This window comes from Xiphophorus maculatus, chromosome 20 (genome assembly GCF_002775205.1).
Source record: "Xiphophorus maculatus strain JP 163 A chromosome 20, X_maculatus-5.0-male, whole genome shotgun sequence".
In the NCBI taxonomy this organism is placed as follows: domain Eukaryota; kingdom Metazoa; phylum Chordata; class Actinopteri; order Cyprinodontiformes; family Poeciliidae; genus Xiphophorus; species Xiphophorus maculatus.
The window spans coordinates 1,966,694-1,989,633 of record NC_036462.1 but is presented as its reverse complement, the minus strand read 5'-3'; the positions used below and the strand labels follow the sequence as shown (position 1 = coordinate 1,989,633).

General features: G+C 38.4%; 1 protein-coding gene across 8 annotated transcripts in view; it reads left to right on the top strand.

Moving 5' to 3' along the window:
• LOC102224345 (band 4.1-like protein 1) overlaps nucleotides 1–22,940 on the top strand; it is a 103,665-nt gene that overhangs the window by 51,527 nt on the left and 29,198 nt on the right. For 7 of the 8 annotated variants that reach the window (XM_023325676.1, XM_023325677.1, XM_023325679.1 and 4 more), the window contains exons 2-11: nucleotides 738–866; nucleotides 3,978–4,145; nucleotides 8,988–9,092; nucleotides 16,009–16,051; nucleotides 16,737–16,812; nucleotides 18,506–18,724; nucleotides 19,056–19,143; nucleotides 19,234–19,386; nucleotides 21,853–21,950; nucleotides 22,607–22,782. In XM_023325676.1, the coding sequence (XP_023181444.1) occupies nucleotides 828–866; nucleotides 3,978–4,145; nucleotides 8,988–9,092; nucleotides 16,009–16,051; nucleotides 16,737–16,812; nucleotides 18,506–18,724; nucleotides 19,056–19,143; nucleotides 19,234–19,386; nucleotides 21,853–21,950; nucleotides 22,607–22,782 (1,165 nt within the window). In that variant the 5' untranslated portion in view covers nucleotides 738–827. The remainder of the gene's footprint in view (nucleotides 1–737; nucleotides 867–3,977; nucleotides 4,146–8,987; nucleotides 9,093–16,008; nucleotides 16,052–16,736; nucleotides 16,813–18,505; nucleotides 18,725–19,055; nucleotides 19,144–19,233; nucleotides 19,387–21,852; nucleotides 21,951–22,606; nucleotides 22,783–22,940) is intronic. The other variant, XM_023325675.1, reaches the window with a different exon arrangement.

Genomic DNA, 22,940 nt, shown 5'->3' with positions numbered 1-22,940 from the left:
TGGTTGGAATTTCATGTGAAAGCACATGTCCTTGGTGAGCAGGTGCATCATTTCTGATGAAGTCGTTGAGCTACCAAGAACTTTGAATGTTAAACTGAAAAGCGCAATTCCTCCAGTGAAAGAATTTTTTTTAGATGATTGCTTTTGTGTCAGGCTTTTGTTTGATGCCTCAGTTTGATCAAAGAAGGTTTAACCAGAAGTTTCTGCAATATAGAAGTTTTATGAAGCATGGTTAGTAAACGTGATTTGGAAACAAAACTGATATGGCTACTTTAGATTATTGATTTTAAAAACCCCCCTTTGCAGTGGATTTTTAACCAGGTTCATGTTACAATAAACCTTCCAGCTGAGCATCAGATGACATTTCAGTGATGTGGCTACAGGTGGATGTTTTCTAGACATTGGGTCTATATGCAGTCCTGATGTACAAATCATTTTTTTATTGGCCTATAAGAGGCAGTTTAGCCATTATGACTAATTTTAACTGGCATGAAAACACATGAAAGAAAAAAAAAAACATGCATGTAAAATCATTTCAGGGCTGTAACAACATCCAGCTGACGAGATCAAAATACATTAAAAATGCAGAGAAGACAACATTCTACCTCTTTTAGGGGGAAAATTAAGAACAATCTGTTTTTCTCACTAACAGATAGCAGGTTTCTAAAGTGGTTTATGAAACTGTCATATGTGAAATGTTCAAGCTTAGGTTTGCTGTTTTTCTACCATTTCCCCAGGTAGGTTCTACTTCTCTGAGACGGCCCCTGAATCGGAGAGGACGGCAGGGATCTAGGAGGCCTCCCTGACAGCAGGGGGCAGCAGCAAACATGCAGGACTCATCCTCTGACAACAAGATGGCCAAGCAGGTCAGTGAGGCAATATGAAGTGGCCTTAGACTTCATATTTTAATTGCGCAATTTTGCATTGCAAATATATTTTTTAATGGAACTTTATCAATTTAAAAAACAACAAAAAAGGCATTTTTCCATCAAAAGTTTTGCTGCTAGGATGAGGTGGTTTTTCAGCCATATCAAAATTAATTTCACAAAACTGCAATAGAAACACTTTTTTTGCATATCATGAGTCACATAATCAACAACCAGATGTTACTACAGGCAAAAACCACAAAGAAGACGACAGGAAGTGGTTGAAAGATGACGTCACAACATTTTTTAATGACTTATCATGTGAACAATTTTTTAAATTGCATTTCATATTTAATGGAAATATCGCAATTACAAAACTGTGTTTTTCGACATTATTATTATTGTTAACCTTCACCTAAAGTCTATTTTGATAAAGATTCCTAGTAGCATCATATAGAGTTTGCATTTCAACTTTTTTTAAACTTAAACTTATTTCAAGGTTTAAATAAATCTTAAAATGGAAAAGATTGGGAATAAAAAGTTGTCTGTTAGAAGTCATGTATCTTTTTGTTTTCATTTTAATTATATTTCACAACATTGACAGTAGCCTGTTGTTACAGATGACAGTTGAAAGAAATATTAAATAAAAAAAAACAAAACCAAACTCAAGACCAAGAAATCAGAAAACAATTCTGTCATAACGAAGGAAATTGATCCCTTTCTTCTAGTAAGGCAGATTTACAGATTCCCCATCATGAAATTAACTTTGATTCATTAAAATATGGCAAGTTTTGTTTTTTGGTGGGTAAATGAAAAATTAAAAAAAACACAACATTTTGTTTTGTTTTCCATTTTGCTCAATTTGGTGCTTTCAGCTTCACGACTTTGTCCCTCTACTAAATTAATACCACTGAGTTCATTTTGTCTTTGTGCAACTTCTTGTTGTTTTATTGGCATCATTTAAAACTAATTAGAACAATACACACTTCTGAAGGCTAGCTGTTGCTTATTTTATTTGATTTTATTTTTTGCCAACATCTATACAGGAAAACACAGCAGTTAGCATCTCAGTGAATTCATATTCAGCAGTAATATCCACGTGTTGATGGAGATGATGTTTTCTTCCTGTTCCAGACTCAGCAGGGGCTCAAAGTCGAGTGTTTAGAAGGAATTTAGAGCTTCCTGCTGTGTTTTTGTATCCATCTAAAGCCTCGCATGAATCTGAATACCTTTAAAACCCCATCAGCAATCAGCCCAGTCACAACTCTTTCAACAGGCGTATTTAAAGTACAGAGACTGGCAGACATCTGGAACGCTGCGTCCGCTCCCTGCTGTGGGAGGGCTTGGACTGATTCCCTCAACATTTAGGCAAATGAACAGTTTTTTGAGCTAAAATCTCCAGCTTATTTATTCTCAAAGGTAAAACAAAAAGAAATATCTAACAGTATATTTTCTTTTGCCATTCAATGTAAATGTGTGCCAGCAGTGTAGATTCGTGTAAATGGCAACAAAAGATAGATGGCCGCTGGTACTGAGCCATGCTCTGGTTCTGCTGGAGCTTTCTTCTTGTTAAGGACAAAGTTTTCCTCTCCACTGTCGCTGCAAGTCAATGAATCAATCCAATCTGCTGGGTTTCCTTAGACAGGAAACCTTCAAACTGATCTGACTAATAAACTGAACTTGATGTGATATTTAATAACTGGGACCAGTTTGGAAAGAATGTATGACCAGATTGAAATCACTTTATTTCAGTCAATTCCTTTAAATAGCGTAAATTGATTGTGTACAAACAAACTGCATTGAGGTTTAAGAAATCTGTGTTTGTTTCTGGATTCTTTGACTCCGCCCATTTTCATTTGGCGTGAGAGTGAGGAGAAGAGCTGAAAACAAAAGCTACAGGAAAGATGATCAAATTTATTTAAATTCCAAAAATGTTTTTCTGTTTAAAAAACGTTGTCAATATTTTTGCTTTAAGTCAGTTTTTATTAAACGGGACAACACTGTTTAAACTCCGTAGATTTAGTGACATTACTTTTTGTATTTCTCAATATAGAACTGCTGAAAATCCTGTCATGAATTTAGATGTTGGAGATGTTTAGGTTTTTGTGGTTTGGGTTGATTTTTGTTCAGTTTTTTTGTTTTGTTTTATGTTTTTCTGTAGTGTTCTTTCCTCTCTGCACTTCCCTTAGTTGCTTTAGTTTCCAGTTCCCTGCATCTGCAGCCAATCAGCTAATTAGGATGCCTGTCACTCATTCCCATTATTTAAACCCTGTTCCAACCTGGAACCTCTAATATAAAGCAGGATTACTGGGTTATCAGGTCAGCCTGGGTCTCTCACCATGGTGACTGCACCTGTTTTTCCATTACAAATGTGCACAAATTTCTGTCTATATTCTGTTGCTGTCAAAAATTAACAATTTTGCAATTGTGGTGTTTCCATCAAATATGACATGAAATTAAAATCACACATGAATAAGCTTGTTCATGAGATGAGTCCTTAAAAATAAAGTCAACAATGGATGTAAACAGCTACATGAGAGATATTCATATTTCAGCCATGATGCTCATAATGTACGTTGAATAAGACGTCTGTGTTTTATTCAGGGGTTGGAATGAAAAGCCCCACCTACATGGGAGCGGCTACCTACGGCGTTTTGGGGAAATTGTAGTCGTATATGTTACACATTAGAATGACAAACAACTTTTTATGAACTGTGATGCTGTGAGAGTTCTGTCAGAGCCATCTGCACACTGTCCAACAAAAACAAAACAAAACATCATCCTCCAACCACTTCCTGTCATCTTCTTTGTGGTTTTCGCCAGTAGTAACATCCAGCTGTTGATCATGTGACTTGTGTGATGTGGAAGAAAAGTGTTTCTATTGCAGTTTTATGAAATACATCTATTTAACCTCCACATCCTAGTGCCAAAACTTTTTATTGAAATACATGTTTTTTCAAAATTGGCATACTTCCATTAAGCAAATGTATTTTCTGAATTTCAACTTGTGTGCTGTGCATTCAGGAAAATATCTCATTTTTGGTTTTGTTCATTTCCACTTTTAACTTTTGATGTTTTACCATCTCCAATCCCACTTTTTATGTTTCACAGGAACAAAACTCCAAGCACCAGGACGAACACAGAGAGGCCGAGGACACATCTGAGAAGACCTCCCCAAACAAGAACCTGAAATCTCCTCAGAAAGGCTCAAAGCGTCTTAAAACCTCCACCTTCAAGGTGGCACTGCTGGATTCCTCAGAGTATGAAGGAGAAATCGAGGTATGGACATTGGAAAACTATTAGTATTTGCACATTTTGTTGAATTAGGCTTTGCAATAGGGATGAGAACATTTTCATCCCTATTGTTTGTACCTCCCTTTGTTGGGATTTGAGAGTTGTATGGTGCTGCTGGAAGCTGACAACATTGTTCCACTTTACCATAACACACGTGTCTCTGCGGCGGCCAGGTCTTCCTCTTCAGGCGAATGTGTGTTGCTGTTCGTCGAGCTTTGTGAAACTGGACAATTTGCGCTCACAATAAAAGGAACTGGGAGCACACATAAGAGAGGATGGAAGATAAAGATGTGAGGGAGTTCATGGAGATAAATCCACTGTGGATTTTTTTTTTCTGACCCGCGGTAACAGCTCTTCTTGAACAGGTTTATCTCTGTCTTTGGAAATAACTTTGCAGGATAGCGGTGGGAGAAATGAATATCCCATTACAGGGCTGTGGGGGGGACTTGACAGTGGTTCTTCAAGCTGTTTCTGTGCAGGCTGAGTGTTTTCTGTTCCCTTTCACAGAATCTTGGCAGAATTCAAGAGACAATCATTTGGCCAGGGAGGCAGCCTCCGTGTGCGAGACGGGATTTCTACATGGAGAACTGAATCAGAGTGCAGTCAAACTAAAATATGCAAGAGGTTTATTTGCAGAAGATAATAAATCTCTCTATTTTACATTATTTATTTCAATATCAACTAATCCAATTCATAGTGGAGCTAAATATTAAGTTTACAGACTAAATATCTAACTATTTCATTCGAAGTTAAATACTGTATTTAGCTTGCCAACTAAAATAGCTTGGAGCTAAATTTTTAGACTAAGCATTTAGCTCGCTAGTTACATATTAAGGTTCATAATAAATTTTTAGCACAGAGTTAAATATTTAGCTTGCTTTACTTTGTAAACTAAATACTTAGTTTGCTCCTAAGTAATTAGTTTGAAACTGTGACATTTCTAAATGACTAACATGGTGAAAATATGACTATAATATGAAAATATGAAAAACAACCCAAATTATTACTGTTCATTTTTGACTGCGTAACTCTACAAACAACAATCCATAGAGTAGTTGACAAGATTAGCTGATGAAAGTTTGGTTTCATTCTGGTTTGCTGAATGGAGCTAATTAGATCTGCATTCAATATACAAGCACTCAACAAGCAGCGTTTTACTGTTGTTTTAGGTTTTGGCACAAGAACTACCTAAAACATGTTGTCTTTATAGGGGCCTTTTTTTTTTGCCTACTTCTCTGTTCAAAGCTGCTTGCACTGACCGTTAACTGGGTACTAAAAAATCCATAGTGGTTACATGATTGCGAGCCAGGTGCAGCCAAGGAGAAAATAGAAGAGCAATGTTATTATAGCACGAGCACACTCCCGGGGATACTTTTTGCACAAGTGCATGGAGGTTTGAATGTGTGCTGTGATGATGGGGGCAGGGGACGACCTGTGAGGTACGACTATCAGGACGGCTGCCATCTTCTTCAGCACCCTGAAAACATTTTGAAATCCATTCAGCCCCTCAACACAACATACATAACCCCGCTCTGCCGGTGGGGGGATGTTTACAAAGTCTTTTCATATGAATCACTCATCTTGATTATGAGCCAAACCTGGCAGCACTGCAGTCACTGAAAGATGTACGATTAGGATTTGCAGTGTATATAAACTGGTGTTTTGTTCGGACTTTTTGGTATAGACTGTTGTCAGGTCAGAAATAGTAATCTTGCACTTAACAAATTAGGCTTTATGGGAAAGTGGCGAGAAGAAAGAACCACCATATAACAAGAGGACTTTGACTCTACTACTTCATCAAGAACACGACAAAAAATGGAAGAAAATTTTGTATTGGTTGAATGTATATATATATCCTATATATATATATATATAGGATATATATAGGATACATATCCTATATATATAGGATATATATCCTATATATATATAGGATATATATCCTATATATATATATATTATGTCATATATATATATATATATATATATATATATATATATATATATATATATATATAGGATATATTCTGTATATCCTAGTTATCCTCACCTGCAGGTGAGTTAAACTGACCAGCAGACTTCAAGTGACCCTTGAAGTACAGGGGGTGTGAATACTTTTGCATGGAACTGTATGTAAGCTTTCCATTTTAGCTACAGCCTTAAACCTGAGTGTCGACAGGTGGCAGCGTGCCTCAGCCTTCTGGAGCCTGGTGTCTGTCGCTTCGCTCGCTGTCTCTGTGTATCTCTAGAGAAATTGCCGTATTCCTGGGTTAATTAGGTTTTGAGTCATGGATGCCTGGTGGAGCTCCCCGTCGGCCCTCGGCCTGCAGCGGAGGCGCCACACCCACCCCGGATGTGTGGTCAGACCAGGCTGGGCCGATGCATTCCACTGGGCTATTTCAGGCTCAGCTCAGTGCTAGCTGCTCTTCATGTGTCACGTCAGAGTGAGAACAATGCAGCAACACGACTTTTTTTTTTTTTCTCTCAATGCAATATTTTATCCATTCTCCAAATGCCGCTTGAGCGCTAACAAAAAAGTTCAGGCACTTTTTCGTCATACCCTTGGGATATTAAGAAACAAAGGGAATAACACTGCATCTGTTTCCCTGGCAACTACTAGCCCAATTTTACTGTCTGTGCACAAAAGGAGCCACAAGAAAAGGAAGCATGTGTGAGAGGATAACAGTGTGTGGTTAGGTGTAAACATTAACTCGGCCGTCTTTGTTCTATATTTAACTGGAGCCGATGAGTGCATCCGTAAAAGTGAGGGCTTTTTTTCTTCTTTATGTGCACGGATGTAATCATGTCAGTTGTTAAACCTGAACCAAAATGCTTGTTATCGTGGTTTCAGTGATGGCAGAAATATGCATCTTCACCTACAGTTTGGATATGAAATGTGTTCACATCTCACAAATATGATATTTTAGAATTGCCTGCATCTGTAAAAATACTGGTATCAGTTTGTTCTGCGTATGAAGCATATGTAAAAACAGGAAAAATCAAAATGCACTCAAATTTAGATTCTTACACATTTAATTTAATGCTGACATTGTTATTATGGTTAGTACTAGGGTGCACCGATTGCATTTTGTTGGCTGATCATCAATTTTTAAAAAACCTGTAGAATACTAATGTACATGTCTGAAATTCTTTGTTTCGGAGAGGCTCATCTCCTGTTGCACCTGTAGGAAATGCAGAGCCAAAATGTATGTGGTGAAGATGAAAACCAGAAAATTCATTTGAACTTGAAAGGGGAAAAAAATCTGAAATTCCTCCATTTCAAAAGCTTCTTTACAGCAACCTTGGCAGTATACAATGGACCTCTGCTTATTCCTGCTTTACTATTCAAAAATTCACCTTTTTTCTGTAAAGCACATCTTAAATATTTGAAATGAAATGCAGCATGGGGAGCTGAAGAGCTGAGGTGGAATGCACAAACTACTCCTTTGTAGTTTTGTGGAATTTTATGTGATTGACACAAAACACTGTATAACTATGAAGCGCAAGGAAAACAGCAGGTGATGCACCTACAAATCTGAGGGGAATTTTTAACTGGCCTCTTTACTCTGATACCCTTTAATACAAAACATACAGTGTAATCCCAGTTTAACTACAGTTGTTCTGTAAAGGCCTTAGAAACTTGGTAGTTTACGTGACAATGAGGGAATTAATCAGTCAAGAGACCCATCTGAGTTACAGGACCAGGCTCAGAAAAAAAAAAAAAAATCAAGAATAAAGTTATAAAGTTATGAGAAAAAAGTCATAAAAGAATAAAATCAATTAATGGGAATAAAGTCGTAATAATATTAGAATAGTCATAAAATTACTAGAATAGAGTCATAAGAAAATGAGAATAAAGTTATTATGTCATTAGAATAAAGTTATAAGATATCGATAATGAAGTTGTAGTAGAGAATAAAATCTTAATATTACCAGAACAAGGTCATATATTAGCGTATAATATTTTCTCTTGTGAAGTTATACTTCGGTTTCGGTTTTGCAATTAGGAAATATTTTTAACTCATTAGCATCGTTAGTCACAGGATTTTGAAACGATGTGTTTGTTTCAAAGAAAGAAACCACTCAGATACGACGAGCTGGTCGCATCAGAGCTTGATAACTACAGAAGCTTTGCTGTTCTCACATCCACTTGTTCTCTTATAATTTTGCAGCTTTCTTCAAGTAATTTTGCATCGTTTTTCTGCTAATATTACAGCTATGCTGTGATAATATTATGACTTTATTCTCGTAATTAAAAAAAAAAACTACTAATAAAATAATACTCCTTTGTAATTTGCAGTTTGTCACAAGACTTGGATGAATCAGCAAATGCATAGAAGAAGATTCTCTGCTTGTAACATGTAGTCATAATCTGACATTAAATAGTATGACCCCAAAATATGAATAAAACAGCATTATCTTTTATGTTAGTAAGTCCCCAAGTATGGACTCATCATACAGCAATTTAGTTGCAGAAAGATAAAAAACAGTTTTAAAACAGAAAACAGTAAAACAGGGGAAGAAAACTGGTCCCAGTAACCGTTCTAAACACAGACAATGTACAAAAGCATAGCAGAGTTACATAAGGAAACCTAGTGAATAAAACAACGTGTTAAGTCCAAACAGGAAGCAAAATTAACTGAAAAGAACAAAACAAACAGGAAGTGAAGTAAAAACAGACCATAAAACAGGAGCTTTACAAACTCACGAGTTTACAGGAAAACCAAGACTAGTAAGAGGCTAACCAAAGCTAGCCTCAGGAACCACTGGAAGCCTTTCTCTACTTTCACTCAACCTTTTTGTGTCTGTGTGTGTTTGTGTCTGCAGAAGCACTCCAAAGGACAGACTCTGATGGACATGGTGTGTGAGCACCTCAACTTGCTGGAGAAGGACTACTTCGGCCTGACCTTTGCTGACACAGAAAGCCAGAAGGTCAGTGGATTCGGTGCTAGAACAAACTCACGCAGATGCGCCGGGCGCAGACGTATTGTTCAGTGAACAATTTGTATTCGTCTCGCCTCTGCGTTGGGCGGCTCTCTCGGGTGCACCGTCCATCAAAGATGAATAAAAAGTGGACATTTCATAGATCGGTCTGGGCCTGAACAAAAAAGCCATTTGAATGAACTAAAGAAATGCTTCATCTTCTCTTTCCAATAGTTCTGTGTCTATTATATTTAGTTATAGAAGTATTTCATGAGAGGGAGAGCTGCTCTGGAGGAAGAAGTCCTTTAATAAGATGAATCAAACCTCAATGGTCTGCGGCTAGTGAAATGGGAGAACTTTTAAGTTGGGTGAGACAAGTTGGGTCTAAATGACTTCTGTGAGTTCTGGAAGTCTATTATATAGTCATGAGATCCAGACTGGAGTAGGTAATTAGCTAATGTAATGTCTCAGAACAGTTACACTCTATTCTGTTCTGTCTGTTCTTTTATAAGAGAAATATGCATGCTATTATTAAATGTATTCCTTTCTTGGAGTGGAAGGCTAACGGCTAATGTTCTGGAAGGCTAACGGCTAACGTTCTGGAAGGCTAAGGGCTAACATTCTGGAAGGCCAACGGCTAACGTTCTGGAAGGCTAACGGCTAACGTTCTGGAAGGCTAACGGCTAACATTCTGGAAGGCCAACGGCTAACGTTCTGGAAGGCTAACGGCTAACGTTCTGGAAGGCTAAGGGCTAACATTCTGGAAGGCCAACGGCTAACGTTCTGGAAGGCTAACGGCTAACGTTCTGGAAGGCTAAGGGCTAACATTCTGGAAGGCTAGCGGCTAGTCAGAAGGACCCTCAGTTCTGGCTGATTTTAGTGGTTTGAAACAACTCCATATATCTATTTGTTGGTCACAACGGCATATTTGCGGATTTAACCGTCTAATCTTTCTTGCAAGTGACTGCTGCTAATTTTGAAGCCTTTTTAAAATCAGAACGTCTGAACCTATAGTACTTTGACTGACACTGCCCAAATGGTACCAATACATTTGATGAGCTGTGTCCAAGTTGGGTCCAAGTTGGGTCTAGTTGACAGTGTAGCAGGAGAGACTTTAGGTGATATTTGGAAGCTGACTCACTCCAAAATCTATGACAATATACTGTATATTGTCATAGGTGACAATAATATAGTATTTTAGTAGCAGCTGCATGATCACATGCTTTTTTTTGTTTGTATATAAAGCAATTGGATGATATGGATGTTTAATAGTTTTATACTGTGAAGCTAGGGCAGGTAAGAAAAATCAACAACACTATATGTCACAATAGACACATGACCAATATCAACAGATAATACATGTGAATATTCAATATCTAGAATATTCACTGAACTCCGATCCAGAACCGCACAGCATTCTGGGAGATGTAGGCAGAGCTTTGGCTGCTCAAACTAATGCAGCTGGCTAAGCAAGATTGGTGGCATCAACTAACTCACTCATTCTTTGGTTACCTAGCAACAACCAGTTGAATAACAGTTTCAGGTTTTGCTTCGGAGTGAAGACTGTGAATAAAACAAGAAAATACCAGTTTGGCAGTATTTCAGATAATTAATACAAAAACGAATTAATAATTATCAATACTGGCAGTGAAACTCTGATATGGTGATACGTTCTTCAGCCAAATCGTCCAGCCCTACGTGAAGCAGTTATCAAGTTTATCACGTTGTGAGAATCTTACCATGGCAACCTTTGTTTATCGTTGCATACATTTTTATAATGATAGAATCATCATCATCGTCATCCTTTAAAAAAAATACTTGGATTTCTTTTAAAATCCTCCTGATGTTGTAGCACGTTAACATTAAGCCATTTTTATGGCTAATTGTTATTACCAGGATATTATCTTCATGAACTAACATCTTTGGCTACATGGTAACGTCTTCCTTTACCCCTTTCCTTTTATATTCTTTGACATTAAACTCAACTTTTTTATTTTATTTTTCCCTTTGGTCAGGTTTTATAAATTCATGCTTCCCTACATCAAGCTTCAGTCACCTCACTAATAATTTGAACATTTCCTCCGGGTGTGCCTGTGATCCTTGTTGTTTTTACACGATGTAGATATCAGCCATATTACGGTGTAATCACGTCTTTAACGGCGCTCTGGTGGAATCCGGCTGTCAGTTCCTGATTTGATGTTGGTTTTGATCAGCGGGAGCCTCCCTTTGGGCAGGCCTGAGATCACACGGCAGGGACACAGTGAAACATTCCAGCTTTTGAAGTTTGGAAAGATGACAAGACCCGGTGGCTTTCAACACTTCCAGCACATCCTAAAGGTTTCCCTAATCAGTCTGCTCAGGCGGCGTCAGCTGACCGTCTGGACCGTGACTGTCCGATCGCAATCTTAGACGTAATTTAGGTGTTTAAAAGATCAACAGAATATTTCTACCTCCTCCTTATGCAGGTATTGCTGTAGATTTGGTGGAAACTACAGAGTCATGAAAGACTTATCGGAGCGCAGCCGCTACCTCCCGCCTGCGGACCCCTCCTGATCAGGAGATCAAACAAGCCGGCGAATTAAAATGTCATTTCAGATGGCCTTTCTCCATCTCTGTTGGAGGAATGAGAATTTAATCTTCGCTCTTCAGGAGAATATTTGTTCCCAATGACGCAAACTTACAGTAAAAGCGTTTAATGGTCAGTAATTAAAGATTCCTAAGTTTTTCAGAGAGAAAAACAAATTGATGAAGAGCACCTTGCTAAGTGATTGTCTTCACCCTCAGCCAGTTGGTTCAAGGTTCTTTATTAGTGACTGTGACTGTAAATGAGTGTGGAAGTGAACTTCATTGTGGCCTCAGGTCTGGATGTTAGAGGATCAACGTGCTTCTTTCTCTCAGACTGATGTGGAACTGGCTGCCATAAGGTCTGTCAGCGTTAATATGCAGCTGCTCTGCAGCGCTTGGCGTTCCACAGATTACTGTCGGCTTTCTGCGCCACGGGCGGCTCGGAACTTTGTTGCACGCAGCAAAACGTGAGTGTGAGGCTCAAAATAAGAAGTAAATTAAAGTGCACTGCAGTTTCATTTTTACTGCCAGTTCACAGCAAAAGTAATCTCATCTCAGAGAAAACAAGTAAACTTGGAAGGACAGCTCAGAATCCTTGAAAGGGAGGTTCTGTCAAAAGGTTCAAAGCAGTTTTTTTATTTTACCTGCAGTACGTAACTCCCTTGTTGTGCTCAAAAAATCAGAAGCAAGATTTTTTGAGTTCCTTGTTGGAAATACTAAATCACACACATATCTGATTGTTTTCAAAGCGACTAAAGTCTGTGTGGACATGTCACATTTTGTTCGATTTTTATGTCATTGACGTGAGACATGCATCATCATTCTGCACCAGTGGATCAGGATGTACACGATGGCTGAAAATTCTGATGATGAAATTATAAAATAAGTCTTTAGTTGGGTGGGGGTAGTCTGGTGGCTCAGGGGTAAAGCACCATCTGTGTATGGAAGCCTTAGTCCTCAATGCAGACGTCACAGGTTCAAGTCCCGGGCTGATGACCTTTGCCCCTCTCTCATTACCCACTTTCCTGTCTAACCTCTCTTAAAAAAAGAGAGGTTAGACAGACTCCCTGAGCCAAAAAAGTAAATGAAGTCTTTAGCTACATTTCCATTACAAGTATGTGAAAATGTTGTGAATATTCTGTAATGTTGAAAAAACACAATTTCAAAACTATTTCCATTAAAGAAGAAATGCAAGAAAAATCACACCTGAACAAGTTTGTTCATGCGATAAGGCATTCAAAAACACGATCATCCTCCAACTACTTCCTGTCGTCTTGCTCATGGTTTACACCACTGGCAACATCTAGTTGTTGATAATGTGACACCTGCAATGCAAAAAAGTGTTTCCTTTACAGTTTTGAAAAATAAACCAATTTTGATAGAGCCAAAACACCCACCTCATCCATGTGGCAAAACGTTTTATCAAAAGTTGCCCAGATTTGGTCAGTGGTAACAGCTGTTGCCGATGAAGCGCATCACATCACAATCCCACCATTCTTGGCTTCCTAGAGGTTGCAGTCAATGCTCCACAAAAAGCTGTTGCAATTAGTTGTGTTTCCTTTAAATTAGCTTTCTTCATATTATGATTTTGTAACAACACTGACTGCTCCTATTGGTGTATTAACACAAACAGCTGTCAGTCTTTACCTCCATAAACGGGGAGTTGTTGTGTGACGTCATGTCAACGTTCTTCTTCTGCGAACTCAAGTCGCTTTGATGTTGTCTAATTACAGAATCTGATTGGTTAGGATTATGAACTTTTGACATTTTATACTTATGACTGAACAGGTTCTCTTTGCCAACACGTTCCTTTAGTGTTGGAACAAACAAAGTGGAGATTAATATCAGATTCTCAGTTTCCAACTTGCAATTAAAATACATTAAGATAATTATTAATTCACAGCTCTGGATTCCAACTTCCCAGTCAAATCCAACTCAGTGTCAATCTGGACTTTTCTGACCTGGAGTTTGAAGTTAGAAGCAAGTCCAAAGAAGACATATATACACTTTAAAACAGGGTCTGTCATTGCAGTTTACTTTGAAGCAATTTTAGGAACCTCTACATTGTTGTCATATTTCTATTGGGTGCTAATGTTGGGTGGTACCATTAAAAAGTTTGACTTACTTTATTTTCCACTTTTGGGATAACTAGATAGAAGTAAACGATTGACTTTCACCAAAAGTGTCTTGTATAAATCTGCTTCAGATTTGTGAATTTGGGAATTCAAAAAGTTCAACAAAGTTGAATGAGTTTGTGAAGTTATAAGGAAGCCCAGGACGCTGATGTGTGTAGTTTAAGTAAGTAAACAGAGCTGTTTCTTTTTATTTATTTGCAAGTTTTCTTTGTTAATAAATTAAAGAACATCCCATTTAATTAGGTTAAATAAATCAACATCTATAGTGAAACAAGCCCTTCAGACCTTGATGTAATGTTGGTGAGATGCTTCACTGCAGTTAGTTTTTAGGGACCGCTTTTCTGTTATGCTCATCTGTCTTGTACTGTCATGTAATCACAACTTTAAATACAAATTACACACATGAAGAGGAGAGACGACACTCTGCCTCCGAGTTCATAACGAACTATGTAGTCCCCGCAACAACACACACAAATACACACCCACAGGAAATAATGTGACCAGACAGCATTACAAACGCAGCACAAACAAAGTACATCAAGCACACCTTGAAGATTACAGCTTTCTAATACAGTGTTGAGAAATCTGCAATGAGAATTTGATTTTATTATTTTCCATTACTGGATGAGAATAGAAAAAAATCGACATGGAAACAACATTTCCGAACTTTACTTTTTCTTTTAAGACATTTCTCAGCGTATAAAAGAAAAACTTGGGCCTGTCAACATTAACACGATAAGCTTAATAAGCTCAAGCTAATTAGCTGCTCTAAAAATGAGAAAATGTCGCTGATGTAAGTTCAGATATCTTGCCACAATGACGATATACTGTAGCTCTGTAATCAGTAAAATTTGAGAACCCAGTTTAGCTGTAGGCTTGGAGAAAAGTCTAAGAGTTCAGGTCTTAACTCTGGCTGATTCAGGTTTTAACACTTTCTTCTTCAAACATTAAGAACTCAAAGGTGCCAGAGTTTTTTTTTCTTTTTTTCTTGCTGGTAGATTTAATTCAGATGCACAAACACACAAGAGTCAAACACAGAAGAAAAATATTTTCGGCTCACATTGCAGCCTTGGCAAAACTTATATCCCAGTAAATGACCTGGTCCTGCTAAACTCAACAGCTTTAAAATAGAAATCATTTCATCCAAATGCTAGTAAATAAAACTGTAAAATGTGTAAATTCAACCAATAGAAACGGAATATAGGCATAACGTCCACAACAGCGCCTTGGAGAAACCTTTTCATGGTCACTATGTTACAACTTTATGAAATGTTTGTGGTTTTTAAAACTCAAAGTTGTGCATAACAGAATAATTAAAGGCAAATGACATATTGTTACTTAACTGTTTCAGAAATAAAAAGGTGAATATGTAAATTTAAATGTGGCAGACAACTACTGCTACTTGTACTCATCAGCCCCAAGTCCCTAGTGTGAGACATGGTGGTGGCAGCATCATACTGTGGGGATTATTTGGTACAGTGTGGGTAGAGAAACTGTTCAGATAGAAGAAAATTGTGAGAGGCAGCAAAAGACTTGAGACTGCAGTCAAATGCAAATACATGCCACACTTTTCAGATTTTGCTTAAAAGATATTCTGTCTCACAATTATGTTCAAATTTATGTATTTTATTTCAGTCTGTTGGTGTTAACATGACAAAATGTGAAGCGTTTACTTCTATTGTTAGACGGTGCATATTATTTTAATGTAAGTCAAATATTGTGAATAAGTTCTTTCAGATCAGCCAGTGTGAGTCAGCGTGATGAAATATTGAGGGTATCAGTGTTTTGGTCCAGCATGCTGAGAATACTTGTTGGGTATTTCCTTCATTCCTGTTCACTGCACTGAGCAGCTTGGCTTCCAGCTGCCATCACAAACCGCTCTGCATCAGCTGCGTGGAGCGCCGGAACGCTGCTGCCGCCAAAACGAAACCAGTTCGCCGGCTAAAGACACTGTTAGCTGAACAACGGGACATGATGGGATCAGACAGGAGAGTCTGATCGCTGCGTGTCTGAACGGCTCGACGGGGCGCAGGCCTCCGTTACCTTCCACCGTATGGAGAGGCTTTCATTAGCAGCAGTGTTAGCAATTAGAAGAAGACGTGACTGTGTGTGTGTGTGGGTGTGTGTGTGTGTGTGTGTGTGTGTGTGTGTGCGTGTGCGTGTGTGTGTGTGTGTGAGCCGTGTTTCCAATCTGCTCTGTGTGAACATTGTAATCTGTCTTACAGAACTGGTTGGACCCCTCCAAAGAGATCAAGAAGCAGATGCGCAGTGAGTAACTTCAGAGAATATTAGTTTGCTAAAAAACGTTTTCTTTTTGACCAAATTAATCCAACTTCAGTAAAACGGGCTGCATAGAACTGCACTGAGAAGAAACACCTTTTCTGCTTGTTTGTTTTTATTTTATTTTGTTCAGGTTACAGATTTCCTCTGTTTTTGCTCCTTTGTTGCATTTCAAGCTCAAACCAAAGTTATTGTCACACCTGACAGATTAAGTTAGCACTACAGGATGTTCGAATGAACAAAGCATTTAAGAAAATGAACATAATACCAGCTGTTAAGCACTGTGGTCATGTGATGGCCCAGGATGCTTTTGACATTATGTTAAACAGATGCCATGAATACCTCCCATATGGTTGAAATGAAACAATTTTTGTAAGAAGAATTGTTTAACAATATTGATAGTCAGGAATCACAGTTTTTGCCAGCAACTTCTATGGCGACAAGAGTTGCTTTTTTTAAATTTGTTTGGGTTGGTTTGGATAGTTATTTCCCCTTAATAAGCCATCATTCGTTTTGTATTTACACAAGTTTTATCTTTGGACATTAAGATTAGTTTGATCATAATAAATATGTAAGTGTGACAGAAAATGAAGAACAAGAAACCCATAATGGGGAAATACATTTTCCAGTTTGTGTGAAATTGTAGTTCTCACTGCAGCGTCTCCTCCAACAGATTCTCCATGGCAATTTGCCTTTGCAGTGAAGTTCTACCCCCCAGACCCTTCCCAGCTGACAGAGGACATTACCAGGTACCAAACACACACATCCATCCACATGCTTCCATCCCACTGAGGACTCTGTATTTACTTCCATTGATTTTAGTTATTGCATTTATGCTTCTAGCCATTACAAGTCTATTCTCAACTCTAGCTTTAACTAAACTTAATTTACATAATATTTCTTAAACTGACTAGCAAAGCACATTCCAATTGAAAAAGAAAAGCTATCCACAACGACCCCCTTTAGTTCGTGGTAGTGGTTATAATAGATGCAGTATGCACACACACACACACACACACACACACACACACACACACACACACACACACACACACACACACACACACACACACACACACACACACACACACACACACACACACATACGCATGTCCTTGTAATTCTTTTTTTTTAAATCAAATTTTTATTGTACATAGACAACTTTTGTTATTGGGCTCAAAATGAACTAAATAAATGTGAAGAGGAGATTTTTTTTTGTGACACTGATGTGACCTGAAGTTTTTTGTCTTATTGTTATAATTTTACTTCTGTAGAAACTGAGGAATTTGTATTGACTTTCATTCACTTTTCATTCATTAATTGAACCTCTACTATAACTTAGCCGTTACCAGTACATGCCCGACCCTAGACCTAACCTAAACACAGAATTCCTTTAAAGAATAAAAACCCATCAAGAATGGAATAAAAACCCATCCGGTTAAAATTAGCTTTTGAACCATAATAAATGGAACATTGTGTGAGGATTTGAGTTTTTCCCTGTGTTTATTTAGGTTTCTGTGTTCTGTGGAGTCTCTGTGTTGTCCTGTCTACCCCTTGATTTGTTACATCTGTTCCTTGTTTCCCCTGATTCTCTCCCTTGTTTCCTTGTTGGGTTCTCGTCTACGCTACTGTCTAGTCTAGTCTATCTTATCATCGTTGTGATTGTAACCAGTTACTACCAGTTTTGAACTTCTTGCCTTCTGCTCAACTGTCCTGCCTGGATTATTGTGCTTATTTATCATTAAATCATCATTTTCTCACTATAACCCGGGTCCACCCTGTTTACCTCAACACCACAAATCATGACACATTTACCAGCATACTGTTGAATGTGATGTGATGCTTTTATGATATAAAGTACATTGAACTACCTTGTTGCTGAAATGTGCAACAATGCAGATTCATTTGATTGATTTAAACTAAACTCAAACCTTAGTCCTAAACTAAACCCAAAAACAGCACTTCTTCTCATTGGACTCTGGGCATTTGTCCCCATAAGGCACATGGATCCTCGCAACATTGTGTTGAGCCTCACAATATGTCAAATAGTAGGCACACACCAATTCACCCTTCCCCCACATTACCACTTGTAACACTTGTGCTTGTGCAGTTAGTGTTTGTCAAAGAAGGAATTGCTCACACACATCAACTGTAAAGATACTAGATTGTGTGTGCGTGCGGGGGATGTGTGTGTGTGTGTGTGTGTGTGTGTGTTTACATAAAGGTACTGTAACAATTCTCTTGGCATATTTTCTCTGATTTCAAAGCTTTGGGAGCTCCCCCCTTCCTTTTCCATGGATTATCCCTGGAATGCCTGTAACAGGCTGGGATTAAGCAGGCTGACTACCTGTTGCAGCCTGCCTGCTTCAGGCTGTTCTGACAGCCAAACCGAGGCCCCCGCCCTGCTCCTCTCCCCCTCACGTTTCTCGTCTCGTCTCGCAGATACTACCTGTGTCTGCAGCTGAGGGATGACATCCTGTCAGGCCGGCTGCCATGCTCGTTCGTCACCCACGCCCTCCTGGGCTCCTACGCCATCCAGGCTGAGCTGGGTGACTATGACCTGGACGACCACGGCTCCGACTACGTTGGCGACTTTCGCTTTGCCCCCAACCAGACCCGGGAGCTGGAGGAGAGGGTGATGGACCTCCACCGAACCTACAAGTAATGATGGGACAGACTGCCGCGTGATGAGATTTTTTTATCCAGGGTGATATGCTGATGGGGTTTTCTCTTGTTCTGAAACATTTAATCACCCACTTGACCTCTGATTGATGCCGTGACATTACCATATTGTCTGCCTCGAGATGCTTGCAGTTTATATGAAAGCACTTTCTTAGTCAGTAGACTGTCTCACTCTCCAATTTGGAAACTTACAAGTGAATACATCAAGCATATTCAGTCAGATTATTCCACCCACAGTCTGCATGACTCAGGGTTTCATTGCTTTATGAAATATGTTGATGCTGTTACATATTTCTGTGCTGTCATTAAGGGGGATGACGCCCGCAGAGGCTGAAATGAACTTCTTGGAGAACGCGAAGAAGCTGTCCATGTATGGGGTGGACCTCCATCACGCTAAAGTTTGCAGCTCTCTGAATTTCTTTTTGAATTTCAGAAATAAACAACAGCTATTTGGCTCTTGAATAATTTCTTGTGTCGTTTGTCTGCAGGATTCGGAAGGGATCGAAATAATGCTGGGGGTCTGCGCCAACGGTCTGCTGATTTACCGAGACAGACTGAGGATCAACCGTTTCGCCTGGCCGAAGATTCTCAAGATTTCTTACAAGAGGAGCAACTTCTACATTAAAATAAGACCAGGGGAGGTAAAGGCTGCTTAGCTCCTCATCACATGTCAAGCCATTGTCAGAAAAACACAATTTTGAAATTGCGGTGTTTTCATTAAATAAGAAATTAAACTACAATCACACATGAATACTCTTTGTCACACGATAAGTCATTAAAAATTATGACAGTGACAGATGTTTTTTATTTTTTTAACCCCTCCAGGGGGTATTTTTTTTGTGGGCTCTAGAGTCCCTTTTCATGAAGTAGGCTGACAGGAAAGGGGGGAAGACATGCGATAAACGTCGTTGGGTCCGGGAGTCGAACCCGCGACAGCCGCGTCGAGGACTTGAGGCCTCCAAATGTGGGTCGCGCTAACTCCTACACCACCACGGCACGCCCGGCAGTGACAGATGTAAACAGTTACATGAGTTGCAGTTAAATTCAGTCATGAATTTATCATCTTTCAGCCAATGAGAAGAGATGTTTTATTCAGGCATTGGAGCAACAAGCCCTGCCTACTTGAGGGGCTGGATATGCAGCGTTTTGGGGAAATTATAGTCACTGATTTTATAGCATGATGGAAGACTGTCCTCTTCTTTTACTTTTCTACCAGTACTAACGTCCTGCTGTTGATCATGTGACTCGTATGATGTCACATGATCATACGATCCATTGCAGTTTGGAAAAGTGCAATGGAAAGTGTTTCAATTGCACTTCAAATTGCTGTTTCCATTGAGCACATTTTATTTTGGAATTTCAAGTTGTGCAATTTAATGGTTAATAAAAAGGCATCTATTAAAAAACATAAATGCATCTTTATAAAGTTATAGTCGCGCTATACTGTTCATATCCAGACAGTGGACATGATATTGTTGTAATTTTGTGTTATTAATGATGCATTTTAACAGTTTCTAGAGGTAGAATGATGATAAAACACACACATTTCAACTCAACATTCAGTTGATTGAAACTTGTGTAGAAAACTTATTTTCCACAAACTACTGGAAAATGATCAATGACACAGAAACTTTGAACTATCAGATCATTTTGATCCATTGTACTCTATCGGCAGACTGTGTCTCAAACTCAACGATGCAAAAGTGAAAAACTCAGATAAAATCCTACAAGGACAATTTCACTTTATTTCAGGTAATTCAGAATGTTTCTGCTGCTAGAAAATCTTGATGTCGTATATACACACCCATTCAATAAATTTGAATATTACTGAATAGTCCATTTATTTCAGGACCTTCATCACCAAGTGAAACACATTTTATAGATTAATTACTCACATTGTGGTGTTTTCCAGCCTTTATTTTTCATAATTATGATTATAGCTACCAAAAACATAACACTTAAAATTAGATTACATGAGACAAATAAAAAAAATATTTTATAATACAGAGACGATGACTTAATTAAAAGTACGTTTAATAACCATTTGAAGGTTATTTTTAAATGATACTTTTTATCTGGAAAATTTGTCTCACCAGAATACATATTTAATTTATTGAATATGACTGTACTGGTAAGTATTGCGGTGATGACATCAGTTGCAATAGATGCCTGTTTTCTTCTTTTCTTGCCTTTCATTTGTGTCTAGAATGAGCTTTTCTTGCTGCGAGACTCCTACTGGCTAAATATTGCATTAACATGAAAAATATAACTTCCAACTACAGCACTGGAAAAATTAAGGCACCACTTAAAATTGTCAGTTTATCTGATTTTACTTTTTATAGGTATGTTTGAGTAAAATAAACATTGCTCTTTTATTCTATGAACTACTGACAACATGTCTCAGAAATGTCATGCAAAAACTGAGAAATGGTCAAAATAACAACAAAGATGCAGCACTTTCAAACCTCAAATAATGCAAAGAAAACAAGTTCATATTCCTTTAGAAACAACAATACTAATGTTTTAACTCAGGAAGAGTTCAGAAATCAGTATTTGGTGGAATAACCAGGAGGTTCAGTTCAGTGGGCTCTTCATTTTTCCATAGCTGAACTATTGTTCTCCAAAGAGTCCTTTGTGATATGAATATTGTGCACAATGACATTGCTATGACGATATATTTGGGAAATATTGTGCATCCCTAAATCGGATTCGCCATGACCCGTTGCAGATCTGACTTTTCAGAGAAATTTTGCAGAATATATTTTTTTTGTTTCATTTCAAAAGCTGCCATATTAGAATGAGTCTGCAGACTTCCCAGAGACATGTACCATAAACATGTCCTGAATGTTTGGAAGCCATAGCAGATATGAATGTCAAGCCAAGCAGCGGGATGACACAGTGAGCCTGCAGAGCTGCTGCAGCTGCAGCCACAGCTACAAACTGTTCATCTAGATTATGGAATACATTTTTATCCAGGATATTCTGAACTTTTCTTTTCACCCTTTCTTTGCAGATGCTAATACAATTTCTGAATTTTCGCTCATGTTGATCCAACCCTGACCTCTCCTACGTGTTTCTGTGTGTCTGTGTGTTTCTGTCCCATCCAGTATGAGCAGTTTGAAAGCACCATCGGGTTTAAGCTTCCGAATCACAGAGCCGCCAAGAGACTGTGGAAGGTCTGCATCGAGCACCACACCTTCTTCCGGTGAGAAAAACACTTCAGATTCAGCGTTTCTGCACCAACATAATAATGCAAGAGCACATTCTCAAAGATCAATAAAATTCAAAATCTAATGAATGTCTAACACTGAAACTGGAAGACATTTTAAATACCCAAAATAAACAAACAATACGACAAAGACAACAAATAAAATGAATTATGAAGTTTCTGTAAATAAAATTGCCCTTCTGTAAATAAAATTGCCCAATTAAATAAGTTTTAATTTAAACAAAACAAAACCAGACTGAAGACTTCCATCATCCAGGTTTTGGTAGAAAGGGGAAAACAATAAATCACATAAATGACAATTATTGAGTGACAATGACAATTACTTGACTTATTGCTTATTGCGCCAGGTGCAACCATGACAGTGTCAATTTCCATTTATTTTGGGACGAAGTTCCAAATTCCTTTGGATTTGTTAGCAGAACCCATTACTGAAGTAAAATATTCTTGCTGTCAGTAGTGAACTTTTCTGAATTTAACTGTTTATGTTTTTGTTCAGACAATGAAAATACAGTTAGCCTTGATATCCACTTTCTTTCTATCATTACAAATGTTCTGTTCTGAAGCTCTCTCTCTCTCTCTCTTCATTTTTTTGTCATGTAGAAACGTGTGTTTTTTGTTTTTTGTTTCCACAGCCTGGTTTCTCCAGAGCCTCCTCCTAAGGGCTTCTTGGTGATGGGCTCAAAGTTTCGGTACAGTGGAAGGACGCAGGCTCAGACCAGACAGGCCAGCGCTCTCATTGACCGCCCGGCGCCTCACTTTGAGCGCTCCGCCAGCAGGAGGTACCTGCTGTCCAGGAGCTTGGATGGTGGTGAGTAACTGTGCCTAATGAAGCACCAAAGGAGAGATGCAGCACAGGGTTATTCATAGCTTTTGCCACAAACTACGAGGTGGTTCATCTGGTTTTTATGTTAAGCGAACACAAAGTATTACAAAACTGAAGAGGGGAGAAAGTAATACAGGCAAACA